This window comes from Nomascus leucogenys, chromosome 10 (genome assembly GCF_006542625.1).
Source record: "Nomascus leucogenys isolate Asia chromosome 10, Asia_NLE_v1, whole genome shotgun sequence".
Lineage (NCBI taxonomy): Eukaryota > Metazoa > Chordata > Mammalia > Primates > Hylobatidae > Nomascus > Nomascus leucogenys.
Window position 1 is genome coordinate 1,150,447 of NC_044390.1, and position 19,966 is coordinate 1,170,412.

The 19,966-nt window shown below is 50.4% G+C and overlaps 1 protein-coding gene across 2 annotated transcripts in view; it reads right to left on the reverse strand.

Annotated features, from left to right (window-relative positions):
* Window positions 1–19,225, reverse strand: part of ZNF549 (zinc finger protein 549) — a 29,774-nt gene extending 10,549 nt beyond the window's left edge. Inside the window, exons 1-3 of one of the 2 annotated variants that reach the window (XR_004031897.1) lie at window positions 18,939–19,225; window positions 11,316–11,442; window positions 7,236–9,374 (exon numbers count right to left, since the gene is read on the reverse strand). Coding sequence is in view for 1 of the 2 variants with exons in the window: in XM_030819502.1 (XP_030675362.1) it covers window positions 7,651–9,374; window positions 11,316–11,442; window positions 18,939–18,971 (1,884 nt within the window). In the remaining variant the exon portion in view is untranslated. Of the gene's footprint in view, window positions 1–6,398; window positions 9,375–11,315; window positions 11,443–18,938 lie in introns of those variants that run through there. The other variant, XM_030819502.1, reaches the window with a different exon arrangement.
* Between the last annotated feature and the right edge of the window lie 741 nt (window positions 19,226–19,966).

The window sequence follows — 19,966 nt, forward strand, 5'->3', positions numbered from 1 at the left end:
AAGGTCATCAGTATTATGTTCTAAGCTTATGGACATACATGAGAAATGTACCTTGCAGCTGAATGGCTAGGTCATACGGTGATCTAGTATGTAACTGGAATTATGTTATACATTGCCCTTTCCTCTCCCATAAGATGGACAAAACTGTTTCTGTATCACTGTGTCCCAGACAATATTTAGAATTACCCAGCTTTCCAGTTTTTCTTATTTCATAAGTTTAAAGTGATATAGAGCTTCCTTCCTCCCTCCCTCCCTCTCTCTTTCTTTTCTTTCCCAGGCTGGACTACACGCGGCTGGCTGCAGACTCCCTGCGTCCAGCTCCCAGCACTCCCTGGCTCCCAGCACTCCTGGCAATCCCTGCCTTGGCCTGCGGGCTGCCGGGGATTGCCGCCGCGGGCCACCACCCCTCCCTGGTTTTTCTCCTTTGCCTGGAGGCCCGGTTTCGCCATGTCGGCCAGGCTGGTCTCCAGCTCCTGACCTCCAGTGCTCTGCCCGCCTCGGCCTCCCTAGGTGCTGGAACTGCAGACGGAGGCTCGCTCACTCAGTGCTCCGTGTTGCCCGGGCTGGAGTGCGGTGGCATGGTCTTGGCTCGCTGCAGCTTCCGCCTCCCAGCTGCCTGCCTTGGCCTCCCAGGGTGCTGGGATTACAGCCTCTGCCCGGCCGCCGCCCCGTCTGGGAGGTGGGGAGTGTCTCTGCCTGGCCGCCCATCCTCTGGGTTATGAGGAGCTCCTCTGCCTGGCCACCTCATCTGGGAGGTGAGGAGCGCCTCTGCCCGGCCGCCACCTCGTCTAGGAAGTCAGGAACGTCTCTGCCCGGCCGCCCATTGTCTGGGATGTGAGGAGCGAATCTGCCCAGCCGCTGCCCCATCTGGGAAGTGAGGAGCGCCTCTGCCCAGCCGCCCCTTCTGGGAAGTGAGGAGCGCCTCTGCCCAGCTGCCCCTTCTGGGAAGTGAGGAGCGCCTCCGCCCGGCCGCTCTGTCTCGCAAGTGAGGAGCGCCTCCGCCCGGCCGCTCCGTCTCGCAAGTGAGGAGCGCCTCCGCCGGCCGCCCCGTCTGGGAAGTGAGGAGCGCCTCCGCGCGGCCGCCCCGTCTGGGAAGTGAGGAGCGCCTCCGCCCGGCCGCCCCTTCTGGGAAGTGAGGAGCGCCTCCGCCGGCCGCCCCTTCTGGGAAGTGAGGAGCGCCTCCGCCCGGCCGCCCCGTCTCGCAAGTGAGGAGCGCCTCCGCCCGGCCGCCCCGTCTCGCAAGTGAGGAGCGCCTCCGCCCGGCCGCCCCTTCTGGGATGTGAGGAGCGCCTCCGCCCGGCCGCCCCGTCTGGGAAGTGAGGAGCGCCTCCGCCCGGCCGCCCCGTCTGGGAAGTGAGGAGCGCCTCCGCCCGGCCGCCCCGTCTGGGAAGTGAGGAGCGCCTCCGCACGGCCGCCCCTTCTGGGATGTGAGGAGCGCCTCCGCCCGGCCGCCCCGTCTGGGAAGTGAGGAGCGCCTCCGCCCGGCCGCCCGTCTGGGAAGTGAGCGCCTCCGCCCGGCCACCCCGTCTGGGAAGTGAGGAGCGCCTCCGCCCGGCCGCCCCGTCTGGGAAGTGAGGAGCGCCTCTGCTCGGCCGCCCCTTCTGGGATGTGAGGAGCGCCTCCGCCCGGCCGCCCCGTCTGGGAAGTGAGGAGCGCCTCCGCCCGGCCGCCCCGTCTGGGAAGTGAGGAGCGCCTCCGCTCGGCCGCCCCTTCTGGGATGTGAGGAGCGCCTCCGCCCGGCCGCCCCGTCTGGGAAGTGAGGAGCGCCTCCGCCCGGCCGCCGCATCTGGGAAGTGAGGAGCGCCTCTGCCCGGCCACCCATTGTCTGGGATGTGAGGAGCGCCTCTGCCCGGCTGCCCTGTCTGGGAAGTGAGGAGCCCCTCTGCCCGGCCGCCACCCCATCTAGGAAGTGAGGAGCGTCTCTGGCTGGCCGCCCCGTCTGGGATGTGAGGAGTGCCTCTGCCCGGCCGCCCCTTCTGGGATGTGAGGAGCGCCTCTGCCCGGCCGCCCCGTCTGGGAAGTGAGGAGCGCCTCTGCCCGGCCGCCCCGTCTGGGATGTGAGGGGCGCCTCTGCCCGGCCGCCCCGTCTGGGAAGTGAGGGGCGCCTCTGCCCGGCCGCCCCTTCTGGGGTGTGAGGGGCGCCTCTGCCCGGCCACCCCTTCTGGGATGTGAGGAGCGCCTCTGCCCAGCCGCCCTGTCTGGGAAGTGAAGAGTGCCTCTGCCCAGTCGCCCCTTCTGGGATGTGAGGAGCACCTCTGCCTGGCTGCCCCGTCTGGGATGTGGAGAGCGCCTCTGCCTGGCCGCCCTGTCTGGGAGGTCTACCACAGAGGCCAGAAGCAATGTGGGGGCTGGACGTGGTGGCTCACGCCTGTAGTCCCAGTACTCTGGGAGGCCGAGGCGGGTTGATCACTTGAGGCTAGGAGTTCGAGACCAGCCTGGCCAACATGGCGAAACATATGAAAAATGCAACTGACCAACCAACCAACCAAGCGACAACAAAACAGGTCTACCCTGGAGTCATACTCTAATTTTTTCTATTTTCCTCCCTTTCTGATCCTTTATCCCACTTGCTTTTTCTTCCTCTTCCTTCTCCTTCTTTGTCAAATAGAGGATTGAGTTATTATCATTGACCCATACAAAGTCCCTCTCTCATTTATTTTCTTTAATTCCCACCCCCCATTTCTATTCCCTGTCTTCCCATGTGCAACCTTCCTAATATGTTTGATATGCATCTTTTTGTTTGTATGTACTTTTAGAAAATGTTTATTGTTTTGTGTGCAAAAACAAAAATTAAAAAAAATAAAGTGATATAGGATATATCTGGTATTTCTCAGATTGAAATACATTTAAACATTAGTTCATATCCTTTCTTTTTTTTTTTTAATTTTTTTTGCACACAAAAACAATAAACATTTTCTAAAAATACATACAAACAAAAAGATGCGTATCAAACATATTAGGAAGGTTACACATGGGAAGTCGGGGAATAGAAATGGGGGGTGGGAGGTAAAATAAGGTAGAGAGGGACTTTATGTGGATCAGTGATAATAACTCAATCCTCTATTTGACAAAGAAGAGGGAGAAGGAAGAGGAAGAAAAAGAAAGTGGGATAAAGGATCAGAAAGGGAGGAAAATAGAAAAAATTAGAGTATGACTCCAGGGTAGACCTGTTTTGTTGTCACTGAGTTGGTTGGTTGGTTTGTCTGTTGTATTTTTCATGTTTCGCCAAGTTGGCCACACTGGTCTCGAACTCCTAGCCCGAAGTGATCAACCCGCCTCGCCCCCCAGAGTGCCGGGACCACAGGCGTGAGCCACCACGTCCAGCCCCGACATTGCTTCTGGCCTCCATGGTAGACCTCCCAGATGGAGCGGCCGGGCAGAGGCGCTCCTCACTTCTTCCCAGACACGGGGCGGCCGGGCAGAGGCGCTCCTCACTTCCCAGACGGGGTGGCCAGGCAGAGACGCTCCTCACTTCTTCCCAGACAATAGGTGGCCGGGCAGAGGCGCTCCTCACTTCCCAGACAATGGGTGGCCGGGCAGAGGCGCTCCTCACTTCCCAGACGATGGGTGGCCGGGCAGAGGCGCTCCTCACTTCCCAGACGGGGCGGCCGGGCCGAGGCGCTCCTCACTTCCCAGACGGGGCGGCCGGGCAGAGGCGCTCCTCACTTCTTCCCGGACGGGGCGGCCGGGCAGAGGCGCTCCTCACTTCTTCCCGGACGGGGGCCGGGCAGAGGCGCTCCTCACCTCCCAGATGATAGGTGGCCGGGCAGAGGCGCTCCTCATTTCACAGATGGGGCGGCCGGGCAGAGGCGCTCCTCACTTCCCAGACGGGGTGGCCGGGCAGAGGCGCTCCTCACTTCGCAGACGGTGGGTGGCCGGGCAGAGGCGTCCTCACTCCGACGGGGGTGGCCGGGCAGAGGCGCTCCTCACTTCCCAGACGGTGGGTGGCCGGGCAGAGGCGCTCCTCACTTCCCAGACGGTGGGTGGCCGGGCAGAGGCGCTCCTCACTTCCCAGACGGTGGGTGGCCGGGCAGAGGCGCTCCTCACTTCCCAGACGGTGGGTGGCCGGGCAGAGGCGCTCCTCACTTCCCAGACGGTGGGTGGCCGGGCAGAGGCGCTCCTCACTTCCCAGACGGTGGGTGGCCGGGCAGAGGCGCTCCTCACTTCCCAGACGGTGGGTGGCCGGGCAGAGGCGCTCCTCACTTCCCAGACGGTGGGTGGCCGGGCAGAGGCGCTCCTCACTTCCCAGACGGGGCGGCCGGGCAGAGGCGCTCCTCACTTCCCAGACGGGGCGGCCGGGCAGAGGCGCTCCTCACCTCCCAGACGATGGGTGGCCGGGCAGAGGTTCTCCTCACCTCCCAGACGGGGCGGCCGGGCAGAGGCGCTCCTCACTTCCTCCCGGACGGGGCGGCCGGGCAGAGGCGCTCCTCACTTCCTCCCGGACGGGGCGGCCGGGCAGAGGCGCTCCTCACTTCCTCCCGGACGGGGCGCCCGGGCAGAGGCGCTCCTCACTTCCTCCCGGACGGGGCGGCCGGGCAGAGGCGCTCCTCACTTCCTCCCGGACGGGGCGGCCGGGCAGAGGCGCTCCTCACTTCCTCCCGGACGGGGCGGCCGGGCAGAGGCGCTCCTCACCTCCCAGACGATAGGTGGCCGGGCAGAGGCGCTCCTCACTTCCCAGACGGGGCGGCCGGGCAGAGGCGCTCCTCACTTCCCAGATGATGGGTGGCCGGGCAGAGGCGCTCCTCACTTCCCAGGCGGGGCGGCCGGGCAGAGGCGCTCCTCACTTCCCAGACGATGGGTGGCCGGGCAGGGGTGCTCCTCACTTCCCAGATGGGGCGGCCAGGCAGAGGTACCCCTCACCTCTTCCCAGACGGGGCGGCCGGGCAGAGGCGCTCCTCACTTCTTCCCGGACGGGGCGGCCGGGCAGAGGCGCTCCTCACTTCTTCCCGGACGGGGCGCCCGGGCAGAGGCGCTCCTCACTTCCCAGACGGGGCAGGCGGGCAGAGGCGCTCCTCACTTCTTCCCAGACAGGGCGGCCGGGCAGAGGCGCTCCTCACTTCTTCCCAGACGGGGCGGCTGGGCAGAGGCGCTCCTCACTTCCCAGACGGTGTGTGGCCGGGCAGAGGCGCTCCTCACTTCCCAGACGGTGGGTGGCCAGGCAGAGGCGCTCCTCACTTCCCAGACGGGACGGCCGGGCAGAGGCGCTCCTCACTTCCCAGACGATGGGTGGCCGGGCAGAGGCGCTCCTCACTTCCCAGACGGGGCGGCCGGGCAGAGGCGCTCCTCACTTCCCAGACGGGGCGGCCGGGCAGAGGGGCTCCCCACTTCCCAGACGGGGCGGCCGGGCAGAGGCGCTCCTCACTTCTTCCCGGATGGGGCGGCCGGGCAGAGGCGCTCCTCACTTCCCAGACGGGGCAGCCGGGCAGAGGCGCTCCTCACTTCTTCCCGGACGGGGCGGCCGGGCAGAGGCGCTCCTCACTTCTTCCCGGATGGGGCGGCCGGGCAGAGGCGCTCCTCACTTCTTCGCGGACGGGGCGGCCGGGCAGAGGTGCTCCCCACCTCCCAGACAGGGCGGTGGCCGGGCAGGGGCTCGGGAGGCCGAGGCGGGCAGAGCACTCAGCGTCAGGAGCTGGTGAGCAGCGTGGCCAACATGGCGACCGCGCGCCTGCAGCCAAACGAGAAAAAGCAGGCAGCGGTGGCGCGCGGCAGCAGTCCCAGGCAGTCCGCGGCGCGGGCAGCAGCGAGCTGAGTAGTTTGCAGCCTGGGCCACAGAGGGAAAGAAAAGAAAGAAAGGAAGGAAGGAAGGAGTTCATATCCTTTCATTGCCTTTTGTTTTTCCTCTTCTGTCAATGGTCTACTCATATGTTGGCCTGTCTTTATTTGTCTCTTGACTTTTTTTTGTTTTTTTTGATACGGAGTCTTTCTCTGTCTCCCAGGCTGGAGTGCAGTGGCACGATCTCGGCTCACTGCAACCTCCACCTCCTGGGTTCACGCCATTCTCCTGCCTCAGCCTCCTGAGTAGCTGGGACTACAGGCACCCGCCAACACACCCGGCTAATTTTTTGTATTTTTAGTAGAGACGGGGTTTCACCGTGTTAGCCAGGATGGTCTCGATCTCCTGACCTCGTGATCCGCCTGCCTTGGCCTCCCAAAGTGCTGGGATTACAGGTGTAAGCCACTGCACCCAGCCTATACACACGTATTTCTAAGACAAGACACTTACTGAGATTACATGACTATCAAAACCCATTAATTAGGCAATAAACCATACAGACAGAATTCTTAAAAAGATAGATAGAAGGTTTTGTGTATGAAAACTGCACCTCAATGTTTTAAGATAAATGGTTCCACACAAAAATATGCATCTACCTCTCCTTTTGGAAAACCAGATTATAGGATAACACAAGATTTACTTATTAAGGATTCACCTCCTCACAAGTTAGGAAGGACAGCCTTCTCAGCAGTGGCAATAAACGGGAAGTAATAAAGATAATTCCTAACTGGCACAACAGATCTGGGTGAATCACAGTACATAAGTTATGAGAGTCCACAAAATCTTTAGATGCCTTATGCTGATGATGTGTGTTGCCAAAGGAGAATCAAAGGTCTGAGGTCCTGAGAATTTATATATACCCCCAAATCATGAAGCCATAATAACACAGACATATCTGGATGCACCTTTGGATGGGACACATTCACTCTTCTTGGCTACAATCTTTTCCACTCTGTTTATCACACCTACCTGTCTGGGCCAATTACTGTTCTTACCTGGCCCCAGTAGGTCTTACAACCAGTGACCTGCCTACCAATTCAGTCCTGTGCCCATGGCTACAATGAAGGACCTGGGAAATAAGATGCCATGAACAGTGCTAGGAAATATGGAGCATCACTGCAAATAAACAATTCATGCAGATCTTAGCACTTGAGTTTGTCACAAATGCCTCTTCTCAGGGAGACCTCTGGACCTACAAATAAATCTGGCATCAACACCATGATTAGGACCACACAGCTCTGCTCTATTTCCTAGGAGACCTTGGAAACCAATAAAAATTAAGACAAACAGGACTAAGAACTATTTTCTGATCTCATAATATGTCCCTGGAGGGGACATAAAGTTGGAGCTGTTCACCCTTCACATTGGCAGAACACATACATCAGCATATGGTAAGACAGCCCATTTCCCTCTTGGGTGGGGGGAGGGACTATCCCACTATGGCAATCGCATAAAAAAATACCTATGAAGAAGGTAAACCTCCATGGGCTACAAGAATCCAGATTGCTCTTCTTGGTCAAAGTTGGGTTTTGTCTATGCCTTGAACAGTTCAGCAAGATGGAAGAGGACCCTCAATAGGCTTTTATTATATTCTTCCCTTCAGAATTTGGTGAGCACAGTGGTCTGCATTCCTTGAGCACATGTGAGTGACATGAAAACTGAGGATATGCCACATGGTAGTGTCTGTTGTAACACTGGGCAGATTAGAAAGTACAAGTAATCTCTGGAAAGTTTCCCAAGTACTTGGACCTTGTAGTGAATCTTTCAACTACTGATATGCAGATGTATTAGGTTGAATTTCTGTCTGTTGGATCCCTTGAAAAAGCAGCTCTCTGGTGTCTTACAGTGAATAAGACAATGACACATCCCAACAATTGCTAGGGCTCTTCTGTTATATGTACTTTCTGGTGCCTGACAAGGGAATATCTTTTGTTGAAGGCTTTCCCACATTTACCACATTCATATGGCTTTTCTCCAGTGTGGATTCGCTGATGCTCAACAAGTTTGTTTTTATAGATAAAGGCCTTCTCACATGCAGTGCAGTTATAAGGCCTCTCTCTACTGTGAACTTTCTGGTGTTGAATGAGGCTGGTGCGATGTCTAAAGCATTTCCCACATTCATTGCACTCACAGGGCTTTTCGCCAGTGTGAACTTTCTGGTGCTCAAGAAGTCTTTTTTGGTGGCTGAAGACTTTTCCACATTCATTGCACTCACAAAGTTGTTCTCTAGTATGGATTCTTTGGTGCTGAAGAAGTTTAACCTCAAGGTCAAAGCCTTTTCCACATTCGCTGCATTCATAAGGCCTTTCTCTAGTGTGGATTTTGTGATGCTTAAGAAGTGTTTGTTTGGAAATGAAGGCTTTCCCACAGTCACTGCATTCATAAGCCCTTTCTCCAGTGTGAATTCTCTGGTGTCGCATGTAGTCAGATGAGCGGATAAATGATTTCCCGCATATGATGCACGCATAAGGCTTTTCTCCAGTATGAATTCTCTGGTGCTCAAGAAGTCTTTTTTTGTGAATGAAGGCTTTCCCACATTCTTTGCACTCATAAGGTCTTTCTCCCGTGTGGATTCTCTGGTGATCAATAAGTGACTGTTTGTATATGAAGGATTTCCCACATTCACTGCACTGATAAGCCCTTTCTCCAGTGTGAACTCTCTGGTGTCGAATGCGGTCATAGGAATGAATAAAAGATTTCCCACATTCAATACATACATAAGGCCTCTCTCCAGTGTGGATTCTCTGCTGATGTCCAACAAATGTTTGTTTGTGGCGAAATGATTTCCCACATACATTGCACACATAAGGCTTTTCTCCATTATGGGTTCTCTGGTGTTCCACAAGTGAGTATTTGGAGCTCAAGGATTTCCCACATTCGATGCACACATAAGACCTTTCTCTAGTGTGAATTCTCTGCTGGTGCCCAACGAGTGTTTGTTTATGGAGGAATGATTTCCCACATATATTGCACACATAAGGCTTTTCTGCATTATGGGTTCTCTGGTGTTCAACAAATGAGTATTTAGAGTTCAAGGATTTCCCATATTCCCTACGCTTATAAGCTTTTTCTCCAGTGTGGACTCTCTGATGCTCAGTAACATGAACTTTCTCATTGAAAACTTGCTCACATTTGTAACGTCTTTGTTGAAAGGTCTCCCTGCTTCTATGTGCATACTCTTCTCTGCTGTGAGTGGTCTGGTGTTGGAGAAGGCCCAGGATGGTTGGAAAATCCTTCTCAACATCTTTGCATGGGAAAAGATTGTCTGACAGAGGAATTCTGCAGCTACTCAGAAGCAAGGCACTGCTCTCCTCCTTTCTGATGTGTTTCTCTCCACTGTCCTGGTTCTGGTGCTGTTGCAGGTTAGAACCAAATGAAAACCATTTCCCACTGGCCACAGAAGTGTAAGGTTTCTGCCAGGGAATTGTCCCCTGGTGCTCAGTGAGGTACAAAATGTCTTTCATAACCAGGATACACATCTCACAAGAATGAGCATTTGGGATGGAAGGACCTAGCTTTGGAGTCCTGGCCTGTGATGCTCCTTGTGCAGAAACAGTCTGCTCAGAAGGGGCCTCCTCAGCCTCTATTCCATGCAAACAACCTAAAAGCATAAAAATGCAAGTGAAGTATATGCAGACTTTGGTGGAAGGGAACAGCTCCATTACAAATACCTGTGAAACACAGGGAGGGATGAGTCCATGGTTTTTTGTTTTTTGTTTTTTTGAGATAGGGTCTTGCTCTGTCACCCAGATGGGAGTGCAGTTGCAGTCATATCTCACTGCAGCCTTGACCTTCCAAGCTCTAGTGACACTCCCATCTCAGCTTCCCAAGTAGCTGGGACTACAGGCATATACCACCATACCTGGCTAATTTTTTTTCAGAATTTCTTGTGGAGATACGGATCTCATTATGTTGCCGAGGCTGGTCTCAAATTCCTTAGCTCAAGTGATCCTCCCACCTCAGCTTCCCCAAGTGCTAGGATTATAGGCATGAGCCATTGCACCCAGGCCATGGGTTTTCAGGACAAGGGAGCTGGAGTCAGGTCAAGGAAGATAATACTTGCAGTATTAGGCCTCTTAAGGTTACCATGTAGGGGAAGACCCATAACCAGCAAGAGTACAAGGAATCGGGTACTGTGGTGGGAAGAGAGGCAGGAGGCATACAACTCCCTTCTCTGTCAATGGTTTTCAATAGGACATTGTCTGATGGAGACAGGGGAGACCTGCATAGAATGGGTGTCACCCCAGGAAAATGCAATTACAACTGGATAGCTGACGTTTGAGAGCTTAAGTAGACAGCCTTTGATTTATAATGGTTGAACTTATGATTCTTCCACTTTATGATGATACAAAAGTGATGCTTCAGTAGAAACCATACTTTGAATTTTGAACTTTTCCCAGGCTAGTGATACGCAGTGTGTATACTCTTGTGATGCAGTGGTAGCAACCTGCAGCTCCCAGTAAGCCATGCAATCACCAGGCTAAACAACTGATACTCTACTGTGTTGCTAAGCTAGGATGTCTAATAAGTTGGGTGTATTAAATGCATTTCTGACTTACGACACTCTCAACTTACAATGGGTTTATCAGGATATAACCCCATCATAAGCTGAGGAACATCTGTATCTGCACAGCTCATAATATTAAATACATTAGGTATAGGCTAATGTTGGAGAACACTGCAGAATAGGAACAGGAGAGATGTGGAGAACAGAGGTAGGGCACAATCACAGTAGAAACAACAAGTAGGCAAATTGTCAAGCAGGCAGAGAAAAGAGAAAAATGAGGTATGGCCATGAGCCCTGGCACCAAAATAGTGGGGAACATAGGACATCTGCCTGGTATGATTTGAGTTCAACCCTCAAATCATGCCCTCCCACTGCTCCTACTCACAGGTCCCAAACCTTGTTAACCCCTCTTGCTGTGGCTGAAGACTTCACTACCCTTTCAGGAACACAGGCCTTTCCCCTGTCCCCGGCTTAAGTCAGGAGACTATCTGGGTCCTGGAAGGTAGAAGAAATCATAAGGGAAAAACAGGGAGGTGGGTCAACAACACTGGCCCAGAGTGCCCCAACCCATGACAGACTACAGAGAGGGAAATTTATTACAAAAAAACCCTTGGGAGGGGGTCTTGCTGTCATAGTCTAGGGTTCCCTACAAATGGCAACCATGTAAGTACCTGTAATTCCTGAGAAAGGCAGGTCCAAAGACATGTCTACTAAAGGCAGGGGGAGAACCTGTAACACAGGTCCACCATAGAACTGAACAGTCACCTTAGCAAGGAGTGGCAAAACCAAGTGGTGTCGGTTGGGCAAGTTACAAGAGTCTGAACCCAAACTCTTAACTAAAAGGCTTCAGGACAGTAGATGTTGGGGCAGAAAAAACCCAGGCCTGGCAACCACAACGCCAATGTCTTCCACAGGTCAATAACAAAGGAAAGAAGAAGGGCCCATGTCCAACTCTGGGAAAGACAGGAAACTCCTGGAAAAAGGGGAAGAGCAGAGTCCAGCAGAAGTTGATGGTGTGGTTTTAAGAGATCTTACCTACTGAGGCCATAAGCGAAAAGTTCTCCAGCATCACATCATGATACAGGCACCTCTGAGCTTCATCAAGGAGGCCCCACTCCTCCTGGGAGAAGTACACAGCAATATCCTCAAAGGTCACATGGCCCTGCATGATGGGGGCAGATGAGATCATGAGCAGACTTAATCCCCAGGAACCCCAGTAAATCTCCCTCCTCCCTAGTTCTCCAACTCAGAGGAGATACCAGGTCCTTATGGTGTCTCCCATTGGGCTCTGGGCCTTACATCATGGAATCTCATCCATATTCCTGCTAGTTCACCTCCTTGGAGACCCAGATATACTGAAACCTGTGCTTACTGTCTTGGTTTAAAGTGCCAGTACAAGGATCCTGAGTACAGCCATACTCTCTCCCTGGCTGCACACCATTCATGGGAACACATCTCCAGATCATGACTGCTACACCTTGAACTCCACTGCCCTCAGCATCCATGACACAGGTACTTCACTGGCTTCTCCACATGCCACTCTGCTCAAGGGACCCAGGCAGCACTTGCTAAATGCAACAAAGATCCAGGACCACCACACATCTTTGTTAGACCCAAGCCAGAGGCAGTCTCAGGACTGTTATGAAGACTTCCCCATCTGGCCTGGCCCTTTTGTTCCAATTTCAGCCACTCAGACCTTGTGTGAGCTCAGGCTGCCAAAGTCCACTTCCTCCTCAGTGTTGCCTGTGCTGTCCCCACACCAGTCATATCTTTCCTCTCTCCACCTATACTCAGTCAAAGCCTGGCCCCCAGCTGCTCCCACCACAGGCTGAATGACTCTCCCAGTCAATCTCATTTGCTTTTAACCTAATCTGTCACACTGTCTGAAACTCCTCAGGCCCTACCAAGAGTTAACAACAAAAGTCTGAGCCAGCAGAAGAGAGAAAAAGCACCAGCCCTGATCTTGGTGTCATTTGACCTCCATTACTTCTTTGCCTCTGAATGAATCTCTTAACCATTCCCCATTTAAAGACTGCCAACAGCTGGACACCCGTTTCATCCTACCCCCACACCCATGGTTACTACTCTTCTTTATCTGTCTTAGTGATGGTTCCCACTTCTATCAAGGTGACCATGCAAGAGACCCAGTCATTAGAGAATACTCCCTACATCCTTCCTCACTGATGGGACTGCCACTATGACCTGAAGAGTGTTCCTCTTAAATCTGCCACGGTCCACAGGCCAGCCACTGGCTGATGGATAGCTTTCACTTGGATCCCTTCCCTGAACTCCACGTGTCTGTCTCTTGCTGTGCACCTAACACCACCACCAAGAAGTCCCAACATGAGACTCCACATTGTGAAGGCCTAACTCCTGGACTTTGGTTTCCTATTCTGCATGTAAGGAGCTTGGAAGTGGCCACTCTATCACAATAGCAAGTAAAGAGTTAAACAGACTGAAAAATGGACAATTCTTCTAGGATCCACACAGGAAAGATAAGGCCACAGGACACACCGCTGCCCACAAGATTGGAGAGACAAACAAGGGAATACAGGGGAATCAAGGCTCACAGGAGCAGAAACTCATGAAAGGAAACCATCATGCGAACCAGTGCCAGGTTAGGAAAACCCAATCTATAATGCATAAATTGCTGGAAGGTCTGTGTGGACAATTCTGTGAGCTGAAAATTCAAGAGGCACTCAGTGATAGGGGGCCCCCACAGTCTTGCAATATTTACCTCCAGAAACTTAACCAAGTTCTCATGGTGAATACTGGAAAAAAAAATCTCCTTGTGCTTCCAGCAGAGAGGGGAAAATGAATCATTTTAAAATATGCCATAGCAATGTGTTCCTCTAAACAAAGCCTGCCCTTGGGAGACAACAGTTAACCAGAGCCTAACCTATCTGGGGGAAGGGAAATAACCAACTACAACCCACTCTAGTATTCCTCTTCCACATAATGGGACAGAAAAAGCATAACAAAACACAATTTAGAAACACGTGAATTTCAGTCAAGAGGAAGAGGCTCACTAAAACACTGAGACCTAACTGCGGGACTTAAAACGCTTCCCCTGCCCGCTGACACACCTCACCACCACATTATTAAAGGCCTATTTACAGCAATTCCTTTTACTGAGCTCATCGTGTCTAGCTATCGAGAAAACATCACAGGCACTTTGGGAGGCCGAGGCGGGTGGATCACCTGAGGTCAGGAGTTTGAGATCAGCCTGGCCAATGTGCAGAAACCCTGTCTCTACTAAAAATACAAAAAGTAGCTGGGCGTGGTGGCGGGCGCCTGTAATCTCAGCCACTCAGGAGGTTGAGGCAGTTTCCAAAAAGATACAAGAATCCTTAGCACATACATGCCTAACCACAGAGCATCAAACTATATGAGGCAAAAACTGACAGATCTTCAAGGAGAAACAGATCAATCCACCATCATAATTGAAGTCTTCCACACTCTTCTGTTACTGACAGATAAAGTAGGCAGAAAACCAATAAACTTAGCTGAATTCAACAACACCGTCAATCAACTGGACATAATCACCATCTTTAGATTACTTTGTCCAACAAGAACAGAATACACACTGTTCTGAAGCTCACACGGAATATTCAACAAGACAGACCATATTCTGGGCCTGTTTTATAAATCTTTAAAACTTCCTATTTTCCTGATGCTTCAACATCCCCAATACATTATGAGCAACCCACCCTGCTGACCAGGTACCCAGCATGCTAAGACTGGTCCCTGTCACAACCTCCCCTTCTTTTCGTCCTTTGACTGTGACTGAATGACATTCAAACACAGTAGGAAAGGCACCTGCCCACAGGTCCTTGCTCTCCCTCTTGGCTCCCTGCCTGCTTGGTTGAGTCCACTCCCTGAGAGCTCCTTCCATATGGCTCCATGCATGGTTTGCTGTGCCACCCTCTATGAGGACCTATGAATATAATAAATCCTTTATGCCTCAGAGTTTCATTTCCATGGCAGTGCTGGAATGATCCTAGAGACCCCACGAAGGGCACTTACTCCCCAGTTTACAATACACAGTCATAAAACACATCTTAATAAATTTAATAGAAATAATACAATGTCTGCTCTGCAATCACAATGGAATTCAACTAGAAAGCAGTAATGGAAAGAGAGCTGGCAAATCCCAAAATACCTGGGAGATGTAAACAAGACTTAACGCATGGAACAAAGAAGAAATACTCAAGATAAATTTAAAGATATTTTGAACTAAATGACAATGAAAACACAACTTAGAATTTGTGAGATGCAGTGGAAGCAGTGCTTAGAATAAAATGTATAGCACTGAATACGTATACAGTCGTCCCTGCTCTTAGCCACAATTTTGTTTTCCATGGTTTCACTTACCACTGGTTAACTGTGGTCTGAAAATATTACATGGATAATTCCAGGAATAAACAACCCAAAAATTATAAATGACGTGCTTTCCTGAGTAGTGTGATAAAATCTTACACTGTCCCACGCTGTTCTGCCCAAGACGTGAATCATCCATTTGTCCAATAGATCCATGCTGAATACACTACCTGCCTGTTAATCACTATGTGGCCATCTTGGTTATCATATCAACTGTCTCATTATCACAGTGCTTGTGTTCAAGTAACGCTTATTTTACTTAATACCCCCAAAGCACAAGAGCGATAATACCAGCCATTCAGATACGTAAAAGACAACCTGTGAAGTACTTCCTTTAAGTGAAAAGGCGAGAGTTCTTAACAAGAAAAAAAATATTGTACTCCGAGTTTGCTAAGATCTACAAAAAGGATAAATCATGTATCTGTGAGACTGTAAAGAAGGAAAAAGAAACTCATGTTAGTTCTGTCACAGCTCAAACTGCAAAAGTTTTGGCCACAGTGCACAGAGACTTGCAGTTCCCTATATATGCCCATATCATTCTCATCTCTAAGCATTTGGACATGCTGGCGCCTATGCCCAGGAAACCTTTCATCACTTCATCCTATTGGATGCAGAAATGGGAACATCTCTGTATAACTCCTGACCCTGATTAATCATCCTGGGCCTGAGGTGACCCCAGGGACCCAAGATGAAGGAAAAAGAGTCCCAGGACATCAGTGTTAGCTGCATCTGTGGGCCAGAACCATGGCTTTAGGGAACAGGGCCAGTGAAGACCTGGGACTTCTTCCACTACCTGTGATGGTTTCACAAACTCTTCTGCTACCACGGGAATCTGTAGGAAGAGGGAGGCTATGAAATAAAGGTGTTCAAGGTGGCATTTACAAAGGGTAAGTTGCTCTTGCCAACTGTGTGACACTAGACAAAGACCTAACCTCTCTGAGGTTGCCTTCATCTGTAAAATGGAAACACTTAATGGTGGCTATCTCGTAGTGCTATTGTAGGCATCAAACTCATTCATACGTGTCCAATGCTAAGATTTAGCTAGTACTGACTATTGCACTAAGATTTCTGTAAACATTTTTTAAAATTTTGGTGTTTCTTACTTGCCATTTAAGTCTTTATGTGAATGTGATATCTTTTCAAATTATTAGAGGCTTCTGTGATTCTTTGACAATAAATATGTAGTGTCTTTTCCCACACCATTCTCTGATTCTGATACCAACTGGGTGTCCTACAATTCAATCCTATTCTAACACTAACTACCTGGAGTTGCAGCTAAACCAACAGGTTTAAGGGCTCAGTCATACAAAACTGCCCTCACTTCATATGCCAATTGCAAGCCAATGTCCAGACCACCGTAATTTTCTCCACTTGGCTACAAATTTGGGGGCTGCCATGACCTCTCTCCTTACGTTCAATAATTTGCTAGAACCACTTACAGAACTCAGGAAAATACTTTACTTATGTTTACCAGTTTATGATAATGGATGTAACTCGGGAACAGCCAAATGGAAGAGATGCATATGGCAAGGTACTGGGAGAGGGGATAAGGCAGAGTACTTCCATGCTCTCTTATGTCACTCTCCCAGCAATTCCAAGTGTTCACAACCTTGAAGCTTCTAGAACTCATTGTTGAAGATTTTATATAACCTAATCTCCAGATCTCTGCTCCCCTCCCTGGAGGCCACAGGTGGGGCTTAAAGTTCAAATTCTGTAATCACTTGATTTGTCTGGTGACTGACTCCACTCTGAGGCTATCTAGAGACTCTACCCTGTCTGCTCACCCTAAGCCATCTCATAAAACTCAAGTATAGAAAAGTCTTCCCTTTTCAGCTGTTTTGCTATTTGCAGTTTCAGTTACCCACATTCAACTTCAGTGTGAAAATTATAAGTGTTAAATTTCAACTTCAGTCTGAAAATAGTAATATTAAAATTTTAATATTAAATATTAAAATTCCAGAAATAATTCATGTTTTAAATAGTGCACCATCCTTTATTTATTTATTTATTTATTTATTTTTGGAGATGGAGCCTTGCTCTGTCACCCAGGCTGGAGTGTAGTGGTGCAATCTCAGCTCACTGCAAGCTCCACCTCCCGGGTTCACGCCTTTCTCCTGCCTCAGCCTCCTGAGTAGCTGGGACTACAGGCGCCCACTACCACGCCCGGCTAATTTTTTTGTATTTTTAGTAGAGACGGGGTTTCACCATGTTAGCCAGGATGGTCTCGATCTCCTGACCTTGTGATCTGCCTGCCTCAGCCTCCCAAAGTGCTGGGATTACAGGTATGAGCCACCGTGCCGGCCAACAGTGCACCATTCTAAGTAGTGTGAGGAAATCTCACTCTATCGAGTTTAGTCCCTTCTTCATCACAAGAAGGGTGAACAGTACAGTAAGCTATTTAGAGAGATACCACATTCACATAACGTTTTTTATAATTTAACTTTTGCTTTTTTATTGTCTCAACTGCAGTTACATAACTTTAACTTATAAAGTATATTATAATTGTTCTATATTATTTCCAGTTATTACTGTTCATCTCTTATAGTGCCTAATTTATAAACTGGATTTTATTATAGGCATGTAGTCTAGGAAGAAACATGGTATACATAGGTTGGGTACTATCTGCAGTTTCAAGCCTCCACTGGGGGTCTTGAAAAGTATCCTCTGAGGATAAGCGGGAACTACTGTTCAGACATTCATTGTTCAACGTATAGCCTATTGCTCCTAGACTACAAACCTGTACAGCAAGTTACTATACTGTCAGCAACTGTAACACAGTGATAATTATTTGTGCATTTAAACATCTATAAACTTAGAAAATGCAGTTTGCCTCCTGATCAGAAAGAAAGAAAATGAAAAGGTACAATAAAAATATGGTATCATAATCTTATGGGACCACCGTCATTGATGTGATCAACATTGTTGTTATGCGGTCCATGACTTATCACAAGACACTTTTCACTGAGGAAATTACAACGATTTTAGGAATTCTGTGCCAGGAAAGCATGACAAAAAACAAACATTTATTTTTTATTAGAGCACAGAGTTATAGTGACATTTTAATCGGTTAACTAATTGCTTGCATAAATTTAATTTGTTAAATCTATACAGTCTAAACTTGTATTTTCCTGGGAGAGCTGCTCTTGCTGGGCTTGGGCTGCTCCGCTAGTCTGGCTGACCTTTTTCTGGCTCCACATAGAGTGAACAGTTCGCCAAGTCTTCTGAATGGTGATTCTACACAGTGTCCCACCCTCAAATCCCTCCTATGCAGTGTGTATTCCTTACACATTCCCTTTGGAAGTACCCCTGGAACCCCATGGCCCCCCTATCTGCAAGCAACTTCGCCAAGGCCGACTCACGCTTTCCCAGCCTCCAGCCTCAGCCCTCCCTCTCTTCATCTCAAAGTAAAACCTTAAGATTTCCCGTCTAAATTTAAGGCTTGGCCTGAGTCTAGGCCCCAGCCTGCCACCATTTACACGTCACTGAGTCAGTCTCCTCCCATGAATTTTCTACTTATGATTCCAACTGCCCATGTAACAACTTCACTCTGTGGCAGTTTAGAAACACCACGTCCAAAATTCAACTCCTACTATCTCCCTGAAACCTGCTCCCTCACCAGATTTGTCAACTCTTCCAGATGTTCAGGTAAAAGAAAAACTTGGGATCATACTTCATTCCCACTTTTGCCCATAGGCACAAATGATGCAGCAGAAAATCCTGCTGGCTTTACCTTTAAGATTCTTATTACTTAGGTCCCTTCAGCAACCCGTCTGGTCCAGAATCCACCATAATCCTCCTGGAGTCTACTACAGCAGTCTCCTCACCAGTATCCCTGCGTCCACCCTCATCACTCCGTAACAGTCTGTTTTCTCCCCTCATTGCCTTTGAAATATTTTTTCAGACCCTCACTCAGATCGTGTTCTCCTTTAGTTCACAACCCTCCGTGGCTCCCAAAGACTCAGAATTAAAAGCCCGGCTGCTCAGGCTGCCATGGCAGCCGTGCCTTCTTCTCCTCATTCTCTCTGCTCCCTGCAGACAAGGGTCCGCCCCCAAGTTCCCGAATGCTCGCGACTCCGGCGCACCTCCCAGGCTCTGCGCGTGCAGCCCCCACGGTACGCAACGCTCTCCCTTCTTCACCTCACCGCCCGTCAGCTCTAAGGACCCCACCCAGAACTCTTCGCTGTCCCGGAGAAGGGGCCTGAACTGCAGAGACCCACGCAGGTGACCCCAAACCGGTGCCTGAGGACCCAGGTGAGGATCCGAGGACTCCGCTCTCACCTGCGGCGTATTCACTAGCGCTGCCGCAGCCATGGGACTTTGGACGGGGCGGGGCCTGGAGAAGCGCGCGGTAAAGCCCGGGATCCGGCGTGCGTGCGGTGGCAAATCGCTGGGCGACGCTCAGACCGAGACCAGGCAAGCTTCTCTGCAGGCGGACACCACCTCCACCAGTTTCCGGCTCCAGTTACCTGGCCCGGACCCAGCGAGCCGGAAACGCCAAGCCGGCGGACGCATTCGCAGGCAGCAAAAATGACCACCACCGGAACGACGCCGGAGGATCCTGGCGTATTGCGCACTTACGGAGGTGCCCCTTTCCTGGGCAATGATTGGTTCAAGGCCCCGGCACGCTCGGCGCACAGTATTCTGGGTGGTGTAGTTCCTACCACGCCGCAGTCCGCGGCGCCATGAGGACTCAATCCGAGAGAGAGGACAAAGGAAAAAACCCATCAAACTAGGGTCAGCAAAGCCTATTACACACACATGATAAAAGAATACGATTTGATCTTCATTTCTCAACACGAAAGTTGACATATATTGCATACAATACATTAAAAATGTTGACAATTGAGAATTGACGCAGCCCTTTTTTTTCTTTTTTTAATGTAGAAACTATAACCAAAAATGAAATTCAAAGGCCTCCCAACTATCTGAATGGACCCCTCCTCTCAGCATTATAGAGTTAACCTGAAAATCTAGTTCAGGCCATGACGGAAGAGAGGGTTGGACATGCCTCATTCTACCCCTACAGCAATAACATCAGCATAGACCTTAAGTCTGATAAGAAATATTTACAATCTATTTCTCTGAAACTTGCTACCTGCAGGCTTCATCTGTATGATAAAACCTTGGTCTCCAACCAAGGTGATCACTAACAGTGGGGTCAGCATCCTCTTATCCCGCACGTTTGTGTTTATTCTGTTTTTTTGCCCTCAAATGTTAGTGACTTAAATTACATAATGTATCTATTATCATAAGTGGAACTGAAATGAGATTGCAAAAACATTATATCTTCTTTTTCTTTTCTTTTT